Source organism: Zingiber officinale, chromosome 3A (genome assembly GCF_018446385.1).
Source record: "Zingiber officinale cultivar Zhangliang chromosome 3A, Zo_v1.1, whole genome shotgun sequence".
In the NCBI taxonomy this organism is placed as follows: Eukaryota; Viridiplantae; Streptophyta; class Magnoliopsida; order Zingiberales; family Zingiberaceae; genus Zingiber; species Zingiber officinale.
In genome coordinates, this window is record NC_055990.1 from 162327392 (window position 1) to 162347599 (window position 20208).

Genomic DNA, 20208 nt, shown 5'->3' on the forward strand with positions numbered 1-20208 from the left:
AATTTTAAAACGTATAATTAATTTATATCGTCTACTTAAGTAATATCAAGATCTTTTTAAAAACATGATTAAAACGAATATGACACAAACTGTTAATTAAACCAAAATAGAGTAACAAAGGAGTAACAGATAAGGGCGTGGGAACAGAAAGTCAGCTAGTTTCCTGTACACATAAGGATCCTGTGTCTTCTTCAACTTGAATCCACCACAAGTGTCAAGAATGATGGCTGCTAGATACTGGAAATAGTCAGACCTACGAGTTAACAGCCACACATGAGATGAGTACAGTCAACATGGCATCACTTTGACTTGGTACCAAGTCTCTTCCTCTCTGCTGTAAACTATAAAACTATTAATTTAGAGTTAAATTATGGATGAAAAAAATATATATAAAAAATTATTTCATATTTTTATTATCATATTACTTTAATTTTTTTAAAATATATATATATATATATATCAAAATTTTTCTTCTCTCCCCCTTTCCGCGAAACATCCACCATCTCCATCAGTACCCCACAAATACCTCATATTTCTCGATTTCTATTGGGTGGCGTTTACTATATAAATCACAGACCTCTTCTCTCACCTCAAATTCGGAGTCTTCTCGCAACAATGACCTTGCGACCCGTATTCGGATCCGGGTCTGGATCGGAATCGGCCCATTCGACTCAACCGAGTCACACTCAGGCCCGCCCCCGCCGCCGCCAGCAGAACCTCACCCTCCCCTTTCCGCAGCGGGAGCCCTCCCCCTCCGCCCTCGCCGTCCCCCTTCCTCTTCCCCTTCCCCTTCCCCCTCCCTCCTCCGCCTCCTCCCCCGTCCCGGCCCTCGATGACCTCGACCGCGTCAGCCGTGCCGGCAGCGGCGCCGGCGGCACCGTCTGGAAGACACGCCACCGCCCCACGAACCGCCTCTACGCCCTCAAGGTCATCCACGGCCACCACGACGAGGACATCCGCCGCCAGATCTGCCGCGAGATCGATATCCTCCGCGCCGTCGACAGCCGCTTCGTCGTGCGGTGCCACGGCTTCTACGACCGCGGGGGCGAGATTCAGATCCTGCTCGAGTACATGGACGGCGGGTCCCTCGAGGGACGCCGCTTCGCGGACGAGTCCAAGCTCGCCGGCGTCGCGCGGCAGGTCCTTTCGGGGCTCGCCTACCTCCACCGCCGCCGGATCGTGCACCGCGACATCAAGCCCTCGAACCTCCTCGTCAACGGCCGAGGGGAGGTCAAGATCGCCGACTTCGGGGTGGGGAGGATCCTGGCGGGGACGATCGAGCCCTGTAACTCCTCCGTAGGGACGATCGCCTACATGAGCCCTGAGCGGATCAACACCGATCTCAACGAGGGCTTCTACGACGGCCGCGCCGGAGATATTTGGAGCTTCGGGGCGAGCATACTCGAGTTCTACTTGGGTCGATTCCCCTTCGGGGAGGAGCAGACAGGGAGGCAGGGCGACTGGGCCAGCCTCATGGTGGCGATATGCTACGCGCCGCTGCCGGCACCGCCGTCCACCGCCTCGCCGGAGCTACGTAGCTTCATCGCTTCCTGCCTGCAGAGGGAGCCCGGTCGGAGGCTCACGGCTGAGCAGCTCCTCCGCCACCCCTTCGTTACCCAGGCGGCGACCGTGCCGCCTGACCTATCGTCTCTCAGACTCGATTAGACAGGATGGGTCGTTGCTGTTTCTTCTACAAAACCCCTCGTAGAATAAAAAATTCAAAGGCAGTTACGACCACAACACACTACACTCTTTGACAATTATTCTTTTTCATTTTTACTAGATGAAAATAATTAAGCACAGCAAATAATGGAATGAAAAATAATTTCAATTTTCATTTCGAGTAGACCCATCCCATTGCAAACAGCAATTAATTGTATTTTAATTTTTTTTTAAAACCAAACATTATAACCTAATTGGAAAGCCTAAACCTCAGAGGTAAAATCTAAAAAAAAAAATAACTTTAATACTATAACCAAAGCCTGAACCCTAGAAATAAACTCTTAAAAAAATATTTTATTTTTTATTTTTTTCAATTATTTTTTAATTCATAAACAAATAATTAAAAAAAACAAAAACAATTAAAAAAACTCATATACAGTTGTTGAATCCTGCGCGCACGCACAGTCACGCACTGTGCGGCGCGCAGGATATCAACACTATATATATATATATATCAACACTATATATATATATATATCTGAGCAATCATATGCTCAAGGAAAAAAACTCAAGGAAAATTTCAAGGATAGACACATAAAGTCATGATCCATCATTTCATTTTTTGTGGGTCCCATCATTTCATGTGTCTATCCTTGAGGTTTTCCTTGAGTTTTTTTCTTTGTGCATATCATTTTTCTATATATATATATATATATATATATATATATATATATAATTATTCGGATCCACTAATTCAAAAAATGACCAATCCAATCTTATAAAAAAATTTTATCGGTCATAGAATAAATTAAAAAATTCTCATACATATCTATCCAAATGATTAACATTCTTAAGTTTATCATCGGGTCATAGGATAAATTGAGAAGTTATCATATAGATCTATCTAAACAACTAATATTTTTAGATTTATCATTTTACGGAGAAAATTTTAACAATATGTCAGAGCTAAATTAAGATTCAAATCTTAAATACTTAACTAACCCTTAGAGGACTTAATTGTAGTCCTAGGAGCTAACGGACAATCATAATGCCAATCAACTGATGGGGGATTGATCTTCATGTACATTGGGTAGACAAAATGATTTATTAGTAACGACTGAAATAATTGTCTAAAAATTTATCTATTCAATTTCTTATTTTATTCATATCGGTATATCATAATTTTAAAATATGAATTTTCTATCATTTTTATGATCTCTATCTATTTATTTAATGTCTTCATAAAAAAAAATAATTTTTTTTATCATATTATTATTTCCATTACTTTGCCGATGATTCTTAAATTTCATATTCTAAATTTTAAACAATTAAATTTTCAATGATATTTATTTTTTATCCAATATATGTATTTAATAAATTAATTAATTGAATATTTATCTGTAAGCCCGCCTAAGTTAGGGTTTGAGATTGTTATTGACGAGTTTGAAAGAAACAGGTAAGAAGAGGGAAAAAAATTGATAAAAACATGCTTGTCATATCTCCATCGCATCTTCAATCCCAGTAAATGTAACATTTCAGAGGCAACATATCGTCAACACCAAACAACACGAAGGCACATCATTGATGCCAAGTAATCAGCCATGCTACAGAAGTCCCTGATGATGCCAAAACTAGTACTGCAAACCTGGGTAAATATGTATCCTGCTAATCTAGCAAATGAACATATTACTTGACTTTGTAGTAACTAAACGACAATAGATTGAATAGAGGCCTATATACACACACTGTGACATCAAACTTGTATCATGGATTATAGGTTCAAAATCCAAAACTTGATACATCTGGTCTGAAGACAGAAAGAAAGTGTGTGGATTGAGATACCATAAGGAACTTCTTTTGAGGCACTAAATTGGATACACCAACTGAGACTACCAAAACCGGGGGGGGGGGGGGTTGAGATTAATAATGAAGAGACTACACAATCAAGCAATGGATTCATCACAAAACTTTCTAAGTGCGGCACACTTAGTCATAGCTAAAGGTAATAAGGTGCTAGAAACTATAAGTTTATTGTCGCTATGATTCTATGAAGGATGTTGTCTTATACGTTCTTCAATTTATAAATCAAAGTATACACACTAATAAGGACTTTGAATGTCCTAAATGTTTGAAAAGGTAACAGCGTATTGATGCACATTAAACAAAGTATTGCTTAAGGTGTATGGCATAACACTGAGGGAAAAAAAAGGTGCGCGGTTACATAGGAATGTCATTCCTATGTGAAGAACGATACTATAGTTACTAGCATTAGATCAATTGAAAGTAATGAATGACATTCCCATAATTGTAAACAAGATTTTTAGGATAGATAATCTAACTAGGAACTGAAAGAGGTTTGGATTCATCGAGATCCTACATGGAATCAATAAGTGAGCATAGGATTGCATTGTAGGTTCTGAAGATCCTAGCCTAATTCAGATCTTACTTACAAAAGGATTTGGGCCATTTAGGTCTGCTTGAATCAGAAAATCCTAAGGGTCGAATCACAATTATGACTTTCGTGACTAAAACTTAAATCAAGGATCACCGATCATATGTAAGATAAATCTTTCTCGGTGTATGTTATTTGCAAATAACATAGTACTAATTGATACTAGTTTAATTAATTAAATTTGAAAGCAGTATAACCATGAAAAAGTCTAGAAACTAAACATTTACATTAAGTAGGAACAAAACCAAATATACAAAATGGAGTTTCAAATAATAAATAAAACTATCACGAGAGGAGCTATGATGTACAATTCATATATGAGTTTTATATTTGGATTTATTATTCAAGAAGAAGAGGTTATTGATAAAAAAAATATATTAACAATAATAGAAATGGATAGTTGAAATGGACAAAAGTTTCAATGTCGTGTGTGATCCTCATGTGCCTTTTAGGCTAGAAGAAAAATTCTATAAGACTACTTGTCGAATTCGTCATACTTTATAGATCAGTGTTGTACTAGAAACAATGCACAAAGAAATAAAGTGAATGTTAAGATGAATATGTGAGATTGCTAAAACTAGTGACATACATAAACAATTTGGTGTAGCTCAAGTAGATATAAAATGAAAAAAGAGAGAGAGAGGCTAAAATAGTACAAATATGTTGTATGACAACAAATAGATTCTACAACTAAATTATTAAATGAATTAGAGAAGCAAATGTAGAGGGCATGGGAAACAAGACAAAACAAAACTCTATGATTGAGATCTAATTAAGAGAGATAATTGTGCAATCTGTAAAGAAATTACTATTTCTTATAACTTTCTTGATATTGATTCTCATATCAAATAAAGGTAGAAATGATACATGGCACATTCCTCTCAACCAAGAACATTTTTCACAATAACAAGCTTACCAACATCCTTAGCGGCATTCAAATGGACCACTCAATCTTCATTTTCCATCAAAAGCTTGAGCAATATACCATAAGGAAGATTTTAGTTCTCTCTTTTCATTTCTTTGGAGCTTGCTAGTGATTATTACTGGCTTTTCCCATCTTTCTACAACACATATGAAGTTTTAACCCTCATTGCAGTAATACAAAGGGTGTTCAGCATATAGCATTGATTAATGCATGAAGCTATTGCAGTTTTGTCAATTTCTTATTCATTAAACGTAATATATTTTTGTACATAGACGAAAACTGAAAAGAAGGTAGATCCAAGAAATATCTTAGACCTGATCTTGATATCATCAAATTCTGGAAAGCCAAACAATTTGTAACTCATAGCTAACAAATTGAACAGGAAATAGATAGGAAGAACAGAAAGATCAAACGATCAAACACATGCAGATATTGGTTCGGAAAGAGGGAGAAGACCTTTTTTTTTTTTTTTAATGAAGATCGCCTTCTCTTTTTTTAGAGTTAGAACAGGTACTCAGAGACGGATCATGTTCGCGCGGAAGGATGTTGAGATCGAGGAGCGCTGGCTGTCCCTGCGCCGAAGTTGTGTCACCGTCCATGTCGTCAACGACCGAGGACGACGAACCGCAGTCGCTGTGGCAATCCTCCTCGCCGTCGAGAACACGCGGGGGCAGCGGGTTGGTCGGCCTCCGGAGATGCGACTCGCGGAGTAAGGCCGGCGAGGTAAGCCGTGGCCCGCCGAAGGACTCGACGGTGCTGCTGAGGCTGCTGGACGCCGCCCGCTGCGGCGGAGACTGGTGGCGATGCCCGCCGAAGGTGAATCGCGTGGCGGAGGAGGGGAAGGGAGGGAGGGTAGGCGGAGGAGGGACCGCAGGGACGGGGAAGTTAGTCTTGGCGTCAGCACCTCGGAAGGCCCGGGCGGCGTCATCATAGGCCCGGGCGGCGTCCTCGGCTGAGTCGAAGGTGCCGAGCCACACCCGGGCCTTCTTCACTGGGTCTCGGATCTCGGCCCCAAAGCGTCCCCAAGGCCGTTTCCGGACGCCTCGATACCGCACCTCAACGGGATCCTGCGAGGCTGCCGCCGGAGCACGCCCTGCAACCGGAGTTCGCGCTGCCACCGGAGCTCGCCCTTTCCGCATCTCTCCCTTGATCGATCGATCGATCCAGTGAGGAGACGAATCAAACTTCAAATCGTGATCACAAAAATTCGAATTGCTGCTACAAACTAGGAAGCGACATCGCAGGCTTCTTAATTCCTTCCGTCGATCGCATCAAACTTCCGCCCTTCGACTTGCTTCCGTGACCGTCGCCGCCCATGTCCGATCCACAATCTCTTCCTACAGCTTTATGAAAGGGGTAATTTTCAACATGCCCATCCAATGTTTGACATATTTTTTAAAATGATCTCTGAAATTTAACAATTATTAAAATAGCTAATCGACCTTTAATAACCCACTATTAATTAATTTGATGAATCTTAAAATTAAGTTATATCTTTTTATTCACATAAAAAAATAATTTTAAAAATTATTATTAATATTAATTTTTTATCCTTTTCAAATCATAATCTAATTTTAACTATCTACTTAAGTATTGCAAGATATCGTGCATTGAAATCTATGGCTATGGACTCCAATTTATTAGTATGAAAATTTTCTTTTTCAAGTGAAATCCATTAGTATATGGAATAAAAAAAGTGTTTTTATTATTGTTGTATAAGAAGCCTTACTATCTTAATACATACATGTATTTAATTTATTCTGAACTATCTGGTATCCATTTTTAAGGAATATGAGTCAAACTAATAATAAAAATATTTCTAATGAAACTTTTCTCTTCCTTTTCTCTTCCATTTTTGTTAATTTTTTTCTTTTTATCTTTTTTATATCACAATACTTTAATTCCTTTTTTTCCTTTTTTATATATCGATACAGTTGTATCAATTCATTTATATCTCATCAATTATTAAAAAAAATTCATAATTATTTTATCTATCTCTATATTTCATCGATTATTTTATCAAATCTTCACGTGATATTAGACATTTTCATTACATGACTGAGATAAAATTAAAGACTTAAATTCTACTTTATTTTTAAATTAAAATTTTTATAAAAATAAATCATATTAGGATTGAATAATATTATTTAATTATTTTATGGGTATTCATGAATTATACTACCCATGTAACACGTATATGTGATGACTAGTGCTCATTAATTTTCTATCTTATTTTTATTTTTTAATCATTAAAATTCATCTTAAGGGCTAAAATAGGTCTTCCAATGGTATACATGTTTTTTTTTAAAAAATTTATCTTATTATTCCCTAAACACTCTATGAGATTTTATATGTTTTACTAGTTAATTACTATATATTTTTATTATTTATAGTGAGAATTTATCAAATATTTTTTCTTATCATCACGTGGCTATCCTCGCAATACACTATCATATTTTCATTTTATTGTATTATTATTCTCTTTTTTTTCGTTGTATGTAATACAATCTTGCTATGATATCTGGAATTAATTACATATCAATGCTAATTAAATGATAATATGATATATAAATGATAGATTTGTTTTTAAACTTGATTTTGGCTAATCAAACTTTAACTCAAAACAATTTTTACATGTGAATCCAGTAGTGACTCGTGGATCTTTTCCATCGCCTGTGTTGCCTGTCTCCGCCGGCACAGGTGATCAAGCGCTGTGCCCGGATCTCGAATAGGGACAGCTAATTCCCCGGATCGCTACCCGATTACCATGTGCATGGTCAAGCGACCATCTCGTTACGCCATTTCCAGAGCTTCTCCTCAGTTTCGTACCCGTCGAGCTGACGCAGGGAGGGGAGTGGGCCGTCCGTTTGCGTCACTCGATCCTCCAAAGAATGCGGAGGTAACGGAGCGGGTACGTGCCCGGTCATATCGGTGATACTGAGCTCATCAGTCCTTTCGTTCGCCTTTATATTTTGTTCCCCTTCCAGTCACGGCTCCCCATCCCATCAAATCGCAGACCTCTTCCGCCTGATTGCTCATCCATTGGTACTTTGTGATTGCAATTCGTTTCACGTTCATCGTCAATGATCTCCACAGTAAGAAACTCGAATCTCCAATCTTGGATATCTTCTTCTTGTTGTTATTGCAGCAATCCAGTGATCTCTGGGCGCAGCGGTTTATCGATCTCTTCCTGACCTTGTTGGTCTCGTTCGTGGTGGATTTGATCGGTTTTTGTCTTGCCTCTTTAGGGTTACAAAGCGGGAATCGATCGATAAACCTCTGCATCCGGATTGTATCCATCCTTTTCCCCCACTACCTTTTCTTTTCCTTTTTCATTAAAAAAATTATCTGATTTGAATTGTTCGGAGCTGAGTAAGTTAACTTGCAGACGTTTTAGACGGTATTTAATGGTGTTAAATGCATCGAGATCGTTTAGAAAGTGGACTCAGAAAGGCATGATCCATGATCCATGATTCTAAGCTGAAGGCTAGTTTGCTTTGAGCAAGAGCTATATCTCGATCTTCCTTAAATTCGTTTTACTCTCGGAATGAGTGAAATGATAGAACTACGCTCTATTATGTCGATTGGTATTCCCAGTTCAGTACTTCTATGCACAGCATGCTTCTACCTGTTTATAGCATAGGCAAGATTTGATTGATTTCACTTGATGGTTGAGGTTTATATTGTGTCTTGGGAAGAAAATGCCAATGGGGGTTCAGGTATGCAATAACTACAGAAAATTGGAAATGTGAATCACAGCTTTCCTGCATTTGTTTCATTTCCTTGCCTAACCGTTTTTTCTTTCTATTTACAATTTGCAACACTCGATCTCCGTGACGATCTTATCAGATCGATTGCCGAAACTGGGTTCCTAGGTGACTCTGCTCTGTTTGGATATTCTTTTACTCAGAGGGGAATAGAAAGATCTTCCTTTTGAGTACTACATTATCCTCCTCCAGGCTCCAGTCCTCCTTCTTTGTCCAGAAGTAAGTGTATTCATCAAGAAAGCTCATCATCCAATGTTCTCTGTGAGTCGCCCCATCAGTACCGGCAAAGCCGCGCCGGTTCGTCCACCAAATCTGTACGCCGCTGCAGCGTCCAACGCCTCCGGTGAGCAGGTGCGACGATTTGCTCTGAGTTTTTTTTTCAGCGCCTGCTGGCGGCGACTCTGGTGGGGTTGCGCGGCATATGGACACGACTTCGCCGTCACAACTTATCTGCTACTAGACATGCTGTCGGAAACTACTCATTCACGCCAGACTTGGTATTTGATCGCCATCTTCCTCGTTTGATTTTCTATGGACGTCAATATCGACATGTTCATCTTTTCCTTTGATGCTACTCTTTGTTAACTGAATTACAACCTTGTGCATATCAACCAACACTGGAATTCGACTGCAACGGATTGATGTGTCTTCATGGTATGCGAGGCACGATCTCTGTTGGAAACGTCGACGGCCGCTGCTGCGATCAGTTCGTCCTGATCAGTACCATCGCGTGTGAGCCCACTAACCGCTGGCTGCGAGTCCGCCGGTCGCTGCCCGCAAGCTATAGACCAGGCTTGCGATCTTATGACTACCGAATGGACTGGGTTTTGAGTGGGCCGTGAGCTGAGCAGATTAGTCCGGTTTGGGTGGGTCGGGCGTGTCCAGCCTGAGCCTGCGCCACTACCACATGACAGTTGACACCCTACTGCACCTGTCGATCGTTTCAAGAGGCTATGGATCTCAGGCGGCATCCTGGTCTCCGGCGGCGGAGCAGACGTCGGAGGAGCTGAGAAGAGCACCATCTCGCAGCGCCTTCGAATGGTTGGTACCCTCTTCCTTTTTATCCTTCGATCTGCATAAAGCCAGACAATGAAGAGGGCACTGCAATGTCAATATATTTTGAAGCTTTTGATTCTCTAGAACGATTTGATACGGCATTTTTGAATTAGGGAAATCTCCTTATAACGTAATCTGATACCGCTTCCAAAATATCAGATTGTTGATGATTTCGCGACTTTGAACGAATAGAGAAGAAACAAGCTTGTGAACCGCGATCAAAATTGCCCATAGCTCAGCTATCTTGCGAACATAAACCTTTTAGGGTTTTGCTTACTGCATTTTTCTCTTCGTTTGTGTGGAAAACAAGTACTTGGAGTTGGAATTAGTTGGCATCATTTGTGCCTGAGGATTCAAATACTTCTGTTTTCATTCAGTAGACTGATGACCGATTATTTCTAAAGTTAATCATAGTTTGAATCATGTTCTCCCACAAAGTTCCGTTTGTTTTCTTTATCCTGTGCAAATTATTTAAATATCTTTTTTTCTTCCTAAGTTGAATTTTCTAGTATGTGCTGCGGCATTAGTTTCTTCAAAAACAAGAAATCTATTGCAATCCTTTAAATCTCGTAGTTTGAAATGATTCATCTTTTCTATTAACCTTCTGACTATTAATTTCTTACTCTGTGTACATCAATGTTAGAATATGAAGAAGATGTAATCTTTTTAGTTGTTACTTTGATCAATATTCCGTTTCCTTCATCAAATGCATCATTACAAAGGAAGACAGTGGTAAAAGGAAATTCCTCTGTAGATCCTAGTACAGAGACATCGACAAAGAAAAAAAAAGTTCCTTCATAGATTCCTATGTCGTACCTACCATCAACTCAATGTTTGGCTGCTAATTGCAACACTTGTCACATAAACTATATCAGCCATGGTGTTATGGAGAAAGCAGGGTGAACCTTGCAACTTAAGATATTGGCATAGGGCACATGCAAAATTCTTTTAAGAGACAATGACCTTTATTCCTCTAACCTTTTCCCGTCAGTGAGAGGATCAAATCTGGCTGAAGGTTCTCAATAATTCATTTGTCCTCTCAGTCTTTGCCAATAATTCCTTCATAATGTGAGACCCACAATTGAGGTTCATATGTTTTTTTATGTGAAATATTCATACATTGGTTGTAAAATATACACCTTGAAGCAGCACTGAAAGGTAGTTCTTTTGTGTTAGGAACCACTTGATATATATATTCAATGAAATTTTCATTCACCAGGTGGGTCAAAAGAATTGCTGTAAAATTTACATCTTAAAGCAGCATTTCAGAGGTAGTTCTTTTGAGTTTAGCCAAAAATCAAAAGCATCACTAATGAACTTGTAGTGGCTCCATGTTTATCTAATCCTCTGAATGAATTATTACCTCTGATTTATTTTGTAGTCTTCTCTTTGAATTCTCTGAGGTTTACTGCACTTGGTTCAAATTGACATGGAATAGAATAATTCTTCTTGAATGAAATAAAGTAGGAATCAAGTAGAAACCTCAATCCTTAGTAACAAGTAAAATAATATCATCTTGATACTGGTTTAATCTTCAGATGATTGGACAGCATTTGAGCTTTCTGTCTAACTGAGGAAACTGATCATTCGCCACTAATGCTTAAATTCTCCTCTGTTGTTGATTCAACCGCACAGGTGTCGCTGGATTTCAACTAAAACTTGTGTCTGACAGATGCCCCAGTGAATCCACATCTTTTGGGACTCACTGTTGTGTATGAGAATTGTAAAAACATCACAGGCTGGCAGTAGAATGAGATCTAGTTGGTCAACCTGGAAAGCAGAGGACTGCAAGTAATGTGGATTTGTCATGGTATCTCCACCACCCTTTAGCCTCACGTCACCGTCAAGCCACCCCCACCATTGGCTCAAAAGCTTTGCCCTGCTATAAATGAGCCACACTGGCCTCTTACAGACCTTGAGCAGCAAATCTTATTCAACACAGAGTCAAGGAGTACCGAGAAGAGAGTGAGTCAAATGGGAGGAAGCCAATCCACTTCCAGTGTTTCTTCTTGGTTCTGCTTCAGGGGCACAGATGAAGAAGAAGAGAGGGAGCCAAAGTACACTCCGAGGAAGGTAAGGCCCAGCGACGACGATTGTTGCTACTGGGTTGGTGCGCCAGATGTGGACACGAAAGCCTCTGCTTTCATTGCCAAGTTTCATGAAGCTCGCTTCCTGGACCTTGAGACTCAAACCTCTGAGATTTGAGCTTAAATCTAAAGCAAGAAGATTATGTTTGCTCTGTACAGACTAGCTGGTAGCTGTAGATACTTGTTTGATCTAACTTAGTATGATAACTATGCTATCTTTTCTTTTAAATCTTTTGACTTTTGCTTGCTTATGTATATATATATATATATATATATATATGCCTTGTACTTGGTACTATGATCTATTTATTCTATGGAAGGAATAACATTATAGTTTGTCAAGTGAGACTTTATTCTTCCACTTAATGTTTGTTTCGCAATCCATGAACAGTTAAGCTTGTTTAAGTGAGAATAGTATTGTATTGATCTTTTGCCTATCCTCTAAAGGAAAATAAGGCTGAATTTGCTAGTGTTTTCACTTTATAAGCTTATGTTTTTTTGAATTTTTTGGGATAAAAGGTATCAAATTATTATACCCTGCAGATCTGATGACAAATATATTTATATTTTTTATTTCCTATGGAAAAAATATAAAACATTTTACTAACCGAACAATTATAAAAACCAACACTTAATTTGCTGTTTTTTAATGAGTACTTTCATGGATGCAATTTCTTTGAATAAACTTTTGAGAAACCATTCGTCCTGGGAATTTATCGAGGGTACGGATCAAGAGGGCGTATGTTTTTTTATCAGAATAGTGCTCCATCTGATTTAAAATGACATAATTATTCATACTGTTTTCATTATTATCTCACCTAAACTCTGAAAGAGGGATATATTCTAGTTATAACTATAACAATGGTAACAGTGTAGTTTTATAGGATGAAAATAACCTTAATAAAACTAAAATTTTTTTTGGAGCCTTCGAAAAGATTTTATACTAAAAGTTTTTGAAGCCTTGGAAAAGATTTTATACGATGTGTTTTTGATAAAAAATTAGGTTGTTATGAGTTACACTGTTGTATATAGTAAAAAATATAGATTTCTGTACTATTTTTAATTTGATGTATTATAAATCCATGGTTCAATCTTCATAAAAATTTTAATTTTTCAAAACTTATTTAACATTCATATGGTAACAATTACGATTTCTCAATTCCTATAATTATATGACAACTCAGTTATAATAGTTACGAAACTATTGCTATTATAATTGTGTAGCAGTTACGAAATCTTAGGGGGCGTTTGGTTTATGGGAATAAGAGTGGGGAATGAGAATGAGAATCATTGATTGTCATTGTTAATATTTGGATTATAAAAATAACATTACAAATAAAGGAATGAATCCTTGAAATTGAATAATAACTCATTCCTATGTACCTCCCCTTCAATGAGTCATTACCCTATTTTCATCAATCAAAATATTTCCTTATTCCAAAAATACTCTTGACCTAAAATTAAAATTTTCTCCCTTAATACCAAATATCAAATATATATATTTATTTATTCTTTTATATCACTTCTCTCTCCTTGTTCTCTCTCATCATTTTATCACACACTTTCTCTCTCCTTAATCTCTCCTATCACACTCTCTTTCCTTGTTTTTTCTCATTACACTTTCTCTCTCATCATACTTTCTCTCTCCTCAATCTCTTCCATCGCACTCTCTTCCTTCTTTTTCTCTCATCATACTTTCTCTCTCCTCAATCTTTCCCATCACACTAACTTTTCTCTTTTTTTTCTTATCACACTTTCGCTCTCATCACACTTTCTCTCTCCTCAATCTCTCTTGTCACACTCCTTTTTTTTCCTCAACACATTTTCTCTCTCATCATACTTTCTCTCTCCTCAATCTCTCCCATCACACTCACCGCTTTCTTTTTTCCTCATCACAATTTCTCTCATCACACTCTCTCCCCTCATTTTTCTCATTACATTTTATCTCTCTTCATCCTCTCCATCATACTTTCTCTCATATCATATTTTCTCTCTCATCTTCTCTCATCATGACTTTCTCCTTCATCATTCTCTTTCATCATATTTTTTTCTCACATTCATCTTTCTCTCATATCTAATTTTTTCTCTTATTTTCCTTTAAAGGTAATAAGGGAAATTTTGATTTATTCCGATAGAAAATATGTAACTAACCAAACATTACTTTTAAGAGTGATATTCATGCTCATACCCATTCTCATTCCATAATACAATGATTCCCATTCCGATTTCTATTTATAGAAAAGAACCAAACGCCCCTAATTGATAAAACATGCCTCTGATTCAAGATTTACTCGAGAAATATAGACAAAAGATAATAATGAAAATAGTATCATGAAAAGTAGTTGAATAATTATAGATAAAGATGAGATATTCATTTAATAAAAAAAATACCTTAGACATTCCTTACAGCCAGTTCTCATATTACATGAAGACTAACTATTTTAATTATCCATTTATCAGGTCTAATATTATAGGTATTTTGTGCAATTATTTATTAATACTAACTATTTTAATTATTACGGGAAAGTCGGCGCCTGCCTGCTCCTGTTCCGTGAGGCTCCAGATCGTCCATTTATTTAACGCCACGTTGATGGGCCGCCCAGCTCAACCAATCATCTCCCATCTTAAATTGCACCCTGGCTCCTAACGCGCACCGATGCTCATCCCCACTGGTGTTTGTTTACTCAAAGACACTCGCCTTTTGATTGATCCAGGTTGTAATCCCAAGTGGGTTCGTCTGTAGCTCCAATAATAAGAGAGGTAGTTTTTCGGGTTCTATTAAATACTTTACTTATTCTCTTCCTTTTCTTTTTGAATACTTCCCTCTAGTTTTAATATTCACATCACCCTAAAAAGTACATTACCGATCTCTCTCTCTCTCACAACGAGTTCAGCAGCGCAGCAATGGCGTCGATCCGAACGGGCGGAGGGGCTCGAGCGCCGGGGAAGCGACCCCCAAAGCACGCGAGCTCCTCTTCGACCTTGTCGCCTCCTCGGCCCTCCTGCGATAATGCCAATGGCGAAGAAGGCGGCGCGAATGTCGACCGGGTCCTCTTTAAGAACCTCGTCGACATGGTCCCCCTGGTCGAGTCGCTCATGGTCGCCGCCCTTTCCACTTATTTCGTTTTTCCATAGCCCGATTTACTTTTCTTCTTTGTTTTTCCCTTTTCTATTCCAAGTTATTGGGCTTCTCTGGATTTGTGGTAGGATCGGAAGCCGAATCCTTCGTTTAGACGGCGGGCGTCAGTGGTGTACACGCCCACTCCTCAGCCGAGAAAGGTGACGCCTTTTTGCATCGTTTCCCTTTTCGAAATTTGCTCGTTTTTGTTCTTGTGTTTCATAGATCAATATTCTGTAACATTCCCGATTGCTTAGCATTTTAGTCTAATGGTAACTTCCGATGAAAGGAAAAACTGATTTTGCTGCAACGTCCTTGACCTTCGTTTTCTTTTTCATTCATTTTTATCTGCCTGAAATTGTTCCTAACCAATCTTCTCCTGTGGTATTTTTTTCTCAATTATTCCTTTTTTCGGTTGGTTTCTGATGCTTTATTGCAATATTAATCATGAACTCTAAAACTAAATGTCGGCCGGTGGGACTAATTTCCTCCCCAACGGACATTTATGATATGGGAAAAGGATGTCATATGCAAAAGTCCAGTTACTATTGCTAACTACCTAAGTGTTAACATGATCAAATGGATAAATAACAAGTAGATTAAGGATGTAATCGAGATGGTGTAGCTTCATTTGCAGTTGTAACTGTTGTTTCAGCATTCAATTTTCTAACAGGACAGATTGTCTTGAGAATTACACCGCTTTACTAGATTTTTTTTTATATTTGCCAGCTTCTCAGTTCTTGCCAAACAATACCCTTTTTCTTATAATTCAAAAGATGTTCTTTCTTTGATCTTCTGAGTTTCCATAGTAAAGATATCAGTGATATTAGAATTATTTGACCAGGGTAATTCTCATTGTCAAAATGCAGGTTGTTGATCAAAACGGAAAGGTAAATGCTCAGCCACATTCAACTAAAAAACAAATTGATCGTGGAGATGATGTTGCAAATAAGGAACCGGATAAACTAGATGCTATTTCTGGTTTATCAAGTTTTTCATCAACCTCATTGTTGTCTGAAGAACTCGTTAAGAATGGCGAAGAGTTAAAAATGTTGAGGGAACAATTTGAAGAACTTCAGAAAAAATTTCTGGAAAAAGATGAAGCTTTAAGAGCTTTAAAGGACACAATAGCCGAAATGAATGGAGTTAATGAAACACTTAGGGAATTGAAGCAGCAAAGTATGGAGAAAGATTCTTTGATGACAAATACAAATCTGCAGCTAACTAATACGGAGGTACTTAACTTTGTATACACATGGTCCCATTCTTTCTACGTTTAAATTTTATTTGTTGAAGAGTATAAGGTAGTTGTTATGGATCTAATTCCTTTTAAGATAGGCATGTATTTAAAAAATTGATTAAAAAAAAATTCTAGTATGCTGCTCTCCACAGGTCTTGTTTTGTGACTATAAAATTCAATTTACATCAAGTTGTCACAGGTCTCAAAGCCAACGTCGCCATTCGTTCGGTTGAGTACTTAAGTCTCTATCACTGTCACACCTAATATGAAGCACAGCAATCCTGTTTTGCTGTATTGTTCAATGCTGCCCTTTGAAATAAGCTCTCAATTTTTATTGTTCAATACTTAAGTCTCTACTTTCCCTTCATCTGTACTAGTTTAATAGTTGATCTTAAATTTAAGGTATATTGTGAATTCATCCACGACTCTTAAGTTTGTCTCTATATATCCATATGATGGCTGTCATAATGTCCTTTCAAATTTCTTTTCTTTGACTCAAGCACTATCTTTTTAATATACAGATTAAGCTTGAAGAAAGGCAAGCTGCTCTGGAGAAATTAGAGTTGGAAGTGACAGAATCAAACAGTAAAATAGAGGAACTTCAGGGAGTTCTGGATTCCACTAATTTTGAGATCACTGCATTTCTTAAATTCTTTAATGAACTATCAAAGATATGTCTCGATGCTGCTTCTGATGCAAGTGCAACCTTTGGAAGTGTGGATCATCTTCCACATATAGTATGACCCTTTCTCTGTTACTTTTACTTAAAATTCATTTCTTGATGAAACATGCTGAATTTGGGGACTAGCTACAAAAATGCTCATTGCATTTTGTAGACGTTTGCATCTCATGTGAAGTATGATATTGCCCTTTATACTATAAATTATAAAGATCACAAATGATAAATATAGACAATTAATATATACGAAGATAATCTTATGTGAATATTTTAGCAAATTAAAGATGACATGAAATTAGGAAGCATAAAAATCTGAGATATCTTTAAGAAAGTAATATTAGATGATCTAAAAAATTGAGTTTAGAAACAGGTATTAGACAATTAAATGTGTTTTGTTAACTAGGTGTAGAGATGTATTCAGTGTAGTGTAATTATCAAAATTTTCTTTGTTTTTCTATGAAGATTTGACCAATAAAGAATAGATTATGAAAGATATATTTATTTATATAGTAACAAAGTGCTTGTCATACATCACATGAATTTCTTTAGAAAGTTAATCTTTTATTTCATTGGAGCAAAAGGTGAAACTGTCACCTTAGCAGCCCTCCAAGATGGCCCCACACTCTCTGGAAAGGGTAAATCGTGGAGAGCATTTGTTCTAGCGCAGTGACTTTTTGCATGGGGGAGGTCAGGTTAATCTTTTATTTAATGGAGCTTGGTCTGGTAACCTATCTCTACTTTCATTACTGACATTTCATCATAATAGCAATTAGTATAAATGAATCAATTATCTCACATAAAGTATCTAAATATCCTAGTTTACGATGCACTTATGCTCATAATCATTTAAGCAAGTAACAACTGTATTTCCAGGCAAACAAATGACCTGAAAATGTTGAAACAGATGTAAACTATATTCTTTTTAGTCATTATCAATTACCATTGATTGACTCAGAAATTCCTTCTGTGGTAAAATAAACTTGCTTTACTTTGAGCAGGATGACATTGATGAACTTGATATCCACGAGATGGAAGAGGCAAGACTCACCTACATTGCAGCTGTTGCTACTGCAAAAGAAAACCCCAGTGAAGAGTCTTTAGCAGCGGCCGCTGAGGCAAGGTTCCAACTTCAATCTCTTGTTATGAACTGCCACTAAGAACTGCAATGGCATTCATCTCCTTTGTTCAAATCAATAGCTTTTCATCTGTTTTTGAAGGGATTCTGATGGAATTCTGTGTTTGAGTGTTATTAAAAAGTCTTGTATGAAGCATGAATATCATCAAGGACCTCTCTTATGTGCTAGTCACTATTCCAAAGGATAGTAGTCGCCCGTGATTTACCTCCTTTGTGTTGGTCCTGGGACGAGTTGGTCGGGGCGCTCGAGGCAAACGTATTCACCTTTTACCTCCATGAATATGATCAAGGAGTTTAAATAATGACTTTGATAGTTAAAAAAATTCAAATATTTGAAAAGAGTCATATTTTCAAAAGTGTTTTTTTCGTTTGGCAGAAAATGGCATTTTCATTGTCAAAATTAAATCATTTTCTATTTATAAAATGTTTTTGAACTTAAAAAAAAACACAAAACTGTGGTTATCAAATTCTTTTTAAATGCTTATGATTCTACCCAACTAATTAGATAATGATCCTTAGTGGTATTTTGAAATAGGGAAACTAAGAGGGCCTAGAATGAAAAAAATGCAAGTCGCATTGTCGGCTACGTGGCCCACGACAATAGCTACATTGGCCACGGCGGCAGCTATCTCGCGGATGGGGGCGGGAGCTGCACACGTCGCAGTGACAACTGTGTAGGTCGTGGCGGCGATTGCGAAGCTCGCGGCGGCGAGGCTATGGGGATCCATGGTTGGGTTCGTGAATTGTAGGGTTAAGGAAGGAGGTTTAAATAGGAGAAAATTATAATTTTGGTCCTGTAAGTTGTGCTTTTTTTAATTTTAGTCCAGCTAAAAATTAATTTACTTTTTTAGCCATATAATTTGTAATATATTTTAATTTTAATTTTTTTTTAAATTAAAATTTTTGACCGATAAAGACGCCCCTTATCGTCACCTTAGAGGCCTCCTAGTCCATCTCCGTTGACTCCACACCTGTTTGTGCACACACAAAGCTTTTCATAGTGTTTGTGTCCATTTGCGAAACTATGGAACAGAGGAAGGAGACAGAGAGAGAAATCTTGCATCTTTAAGATCTTTTTCGCGATCTTTTGAGTGCAGGCCGGGTTGTGCATTTGAAGCTTAAATGAAGCTACAACAATCTTTGGCGGTAGAAAAGTAGCAAAAAGTTTAGAGAAAAGGAGAAGGAGAGATAGAAGAGAAAAAAGAGATGAGTGGATTGAAGATTTTACTTAGGAACCTCTTCTTTCTTGTCTTCTTCTTCTTCCTTCCTCCTCCTCTCCTCCTCCTTCTTCTTTAGTTGATATTTTGCTTTAGGTTTCTTCTTCCTTCCTCACTGCCATTTCACCATTGTTGGAGGCGTTCCTCCGATCCAGTGTTTTTGCCTCACATCAGCGATCATCAGAGGAGTTCTAACAGCATTTTTGATCATCCACAACATTTCATTTCATCCCTTCAGCTTAGATTTTCATATTCCAATTTCAGCACTTTAATTTCGATTTGATTCTAACATTCATCATGGAAGAGGTCTCTGTGGTGAAGATTGCAAGCTTCGGATTGATTCCAGAGTTCAGAAGTTACTTGTTCATATTTTTCAACCACCGGAGTTGAGGGTTTCATCTCTGGCCTCTTGTGTGATGACAAGAGTGTGATGCTTATGTAGTTTAGTTGCAAGTTTGGATTGGTTCATTTTATCTACTTTTTTTTAAGCTTAAAACAAATTTCGTTTGATGTTTGTTGAATTAAATTTCATAGTTAGATTTCTTATATGTCTTGCTCTTTCTTTTCTTAGCTTTAGATCAAATTTCAATTGTCTCTTGTTATTTCATTCATTTGTTTAATTGTGTTGATGACGAAACTCATAGGGTAGAATGACAATACGTTGTGAATTAATTGTTGGAACTTAGTTATATTTCGTTCCAACATTTAGATTACTTTACCACTTGTTTTGCTTTTCATTTGTTAGATTTAGAATCACAAAAACCAACAACCCCCATTTTCAAATTAAAAACCCAAAAAATATAAATAACAAGCAATCCTAAATTACAATTCTATCATTGCATTCGTTGGGAGACGACCTGAGTCATTTCT

The 20208-nt window shown here is 37.6% G+C and overlaps 3 protein-coding genes and 1 long non-coding RNA gene across 7 annotated transcripts; 3 read left to right on the top strand and 1 right to left on the bottom strand.

The window, feature by feature from the left end:
- Nucleotides 1–577: 577 nt before the first annotated feature.
- LOC122053203 (mitogen-activated protein kinase kinase 5-like) lies at nt 578–1837 on the top strand. Its single transcript, XM_042615143.1, has one exon. The coding sequence runs from the start codon at nt 616–618 to the stop codon at nt 1663–1665; it is 1050 nt and encodes a 349-aa protein (XP_042471077.1). The 5' UTR covers nt 578–615; the 3' UTR covers nt 1666–1837.
- A 3427-nt stretch (nt 1838–5264) lies between these two features.
- On the bottom strand, nt 5265–6398 carry LOC122053204 (ethylene-responsive transcription factor 3-like). Its single transcript, XM_042615144.1, has one exon. It carries the CDS (start codon nt 6176–6178, stop codon nt 5510–5512), a length of 669 nt encoding a protein of 222 aa, XP_042471078.1. The 5' UTR covers nt 6179–6398; the 3' UTR covers nt 5265–5509.
- A 1619-nt stretch (nt 6399–8017) lies between these two features.
- LOC122053205 lies at nt 8018–12178 on the top strand. 4 transcript variants are annotated; one of them, XR_006132169.1, is made up of 4 exons: nt 8022–8134; nt 8428–8758; nt 8889–9847; nt 11498–12178. It is a non-coding gene; the product is annotated as an uncharacterized LOC122053205 (long non-coding RNA). The 4 variants fall into 4 exon arrangements; XR_006132172.1 differs by having other exon boundaries at nt 8039–8134; nt 8288–8758; XR_006132170.1 differs by lacking the exon at nt 8428–8758 and having other exon boundaries at nt 8018–8134.
- A 2617-nt stretch (nt 12179–14795) lies between these two features.
- Nucleotides 14796–18477, top strand: LOC122053207 (protein MICROTUBULE BINDING PROTEIN 2C-like). Its single transcript, XM_042615145.1, has 5 exons — nt 14796–15048; nt 15157–15228; nt 15937–16302; nt 16829–17044; nt 17985–18477. Exons 1-5 carry the CDS (start codon nt 14854–14856, stop codon nt 18141–18143), a joined length of 1008 nt encoding a protein of 335 aa, XP_042471079.1. The 5' UTR covers nt 14796–14853; the 3' UTR covers nt 18144–18477.
- The last annotated feature ends 1731 nt before the right edge of the window (nt 18478–20208 follow it).

What these genes read in the sequence shown, in the direction of transcription:
- LOC122053203 (XM_042615143.1), top strand. Translation starts at nt 616, where the DNA reads ATGACCTTGCGACCCGTATTCGGATCCGGGTCTGGATCGGAATCGGCC.
- LOC122053207 (XM_042615145.1), top strand. Translation starts at nt 14,854, where the DNA reads ATGGCGTCGATCCGAACGGGCGGAGGGGCTCGAGCGCCGGGGAAGCGA. An exon ending in CCCTGGTCGAGTCGCTCATG is followed by an intron (nt 15,049 to 15,156) that starts GTCGCCGCCCTT and finishes GATTTGTGGTAG; the next exon opens with GATCGGAAGCCGAATCCTTC. An exon ending in CCACTCCTCAGCCGAGAAAG is followed by an intron (nt 15,229 to 15,936) that starts GTGACGCCTTTT and finishes GTCAAAATGCAG; the next exon opens with GTTGTTGATCAAAACGGAAA.
- LOC122053204 (XM_042615144.1), bottom strand. Translation starts at nt 6,178, where the DNA reads ATGCGGAAAGGGCGAGCTCCGGTGGCAGCGCGAACTCCGGTTGCAGGG.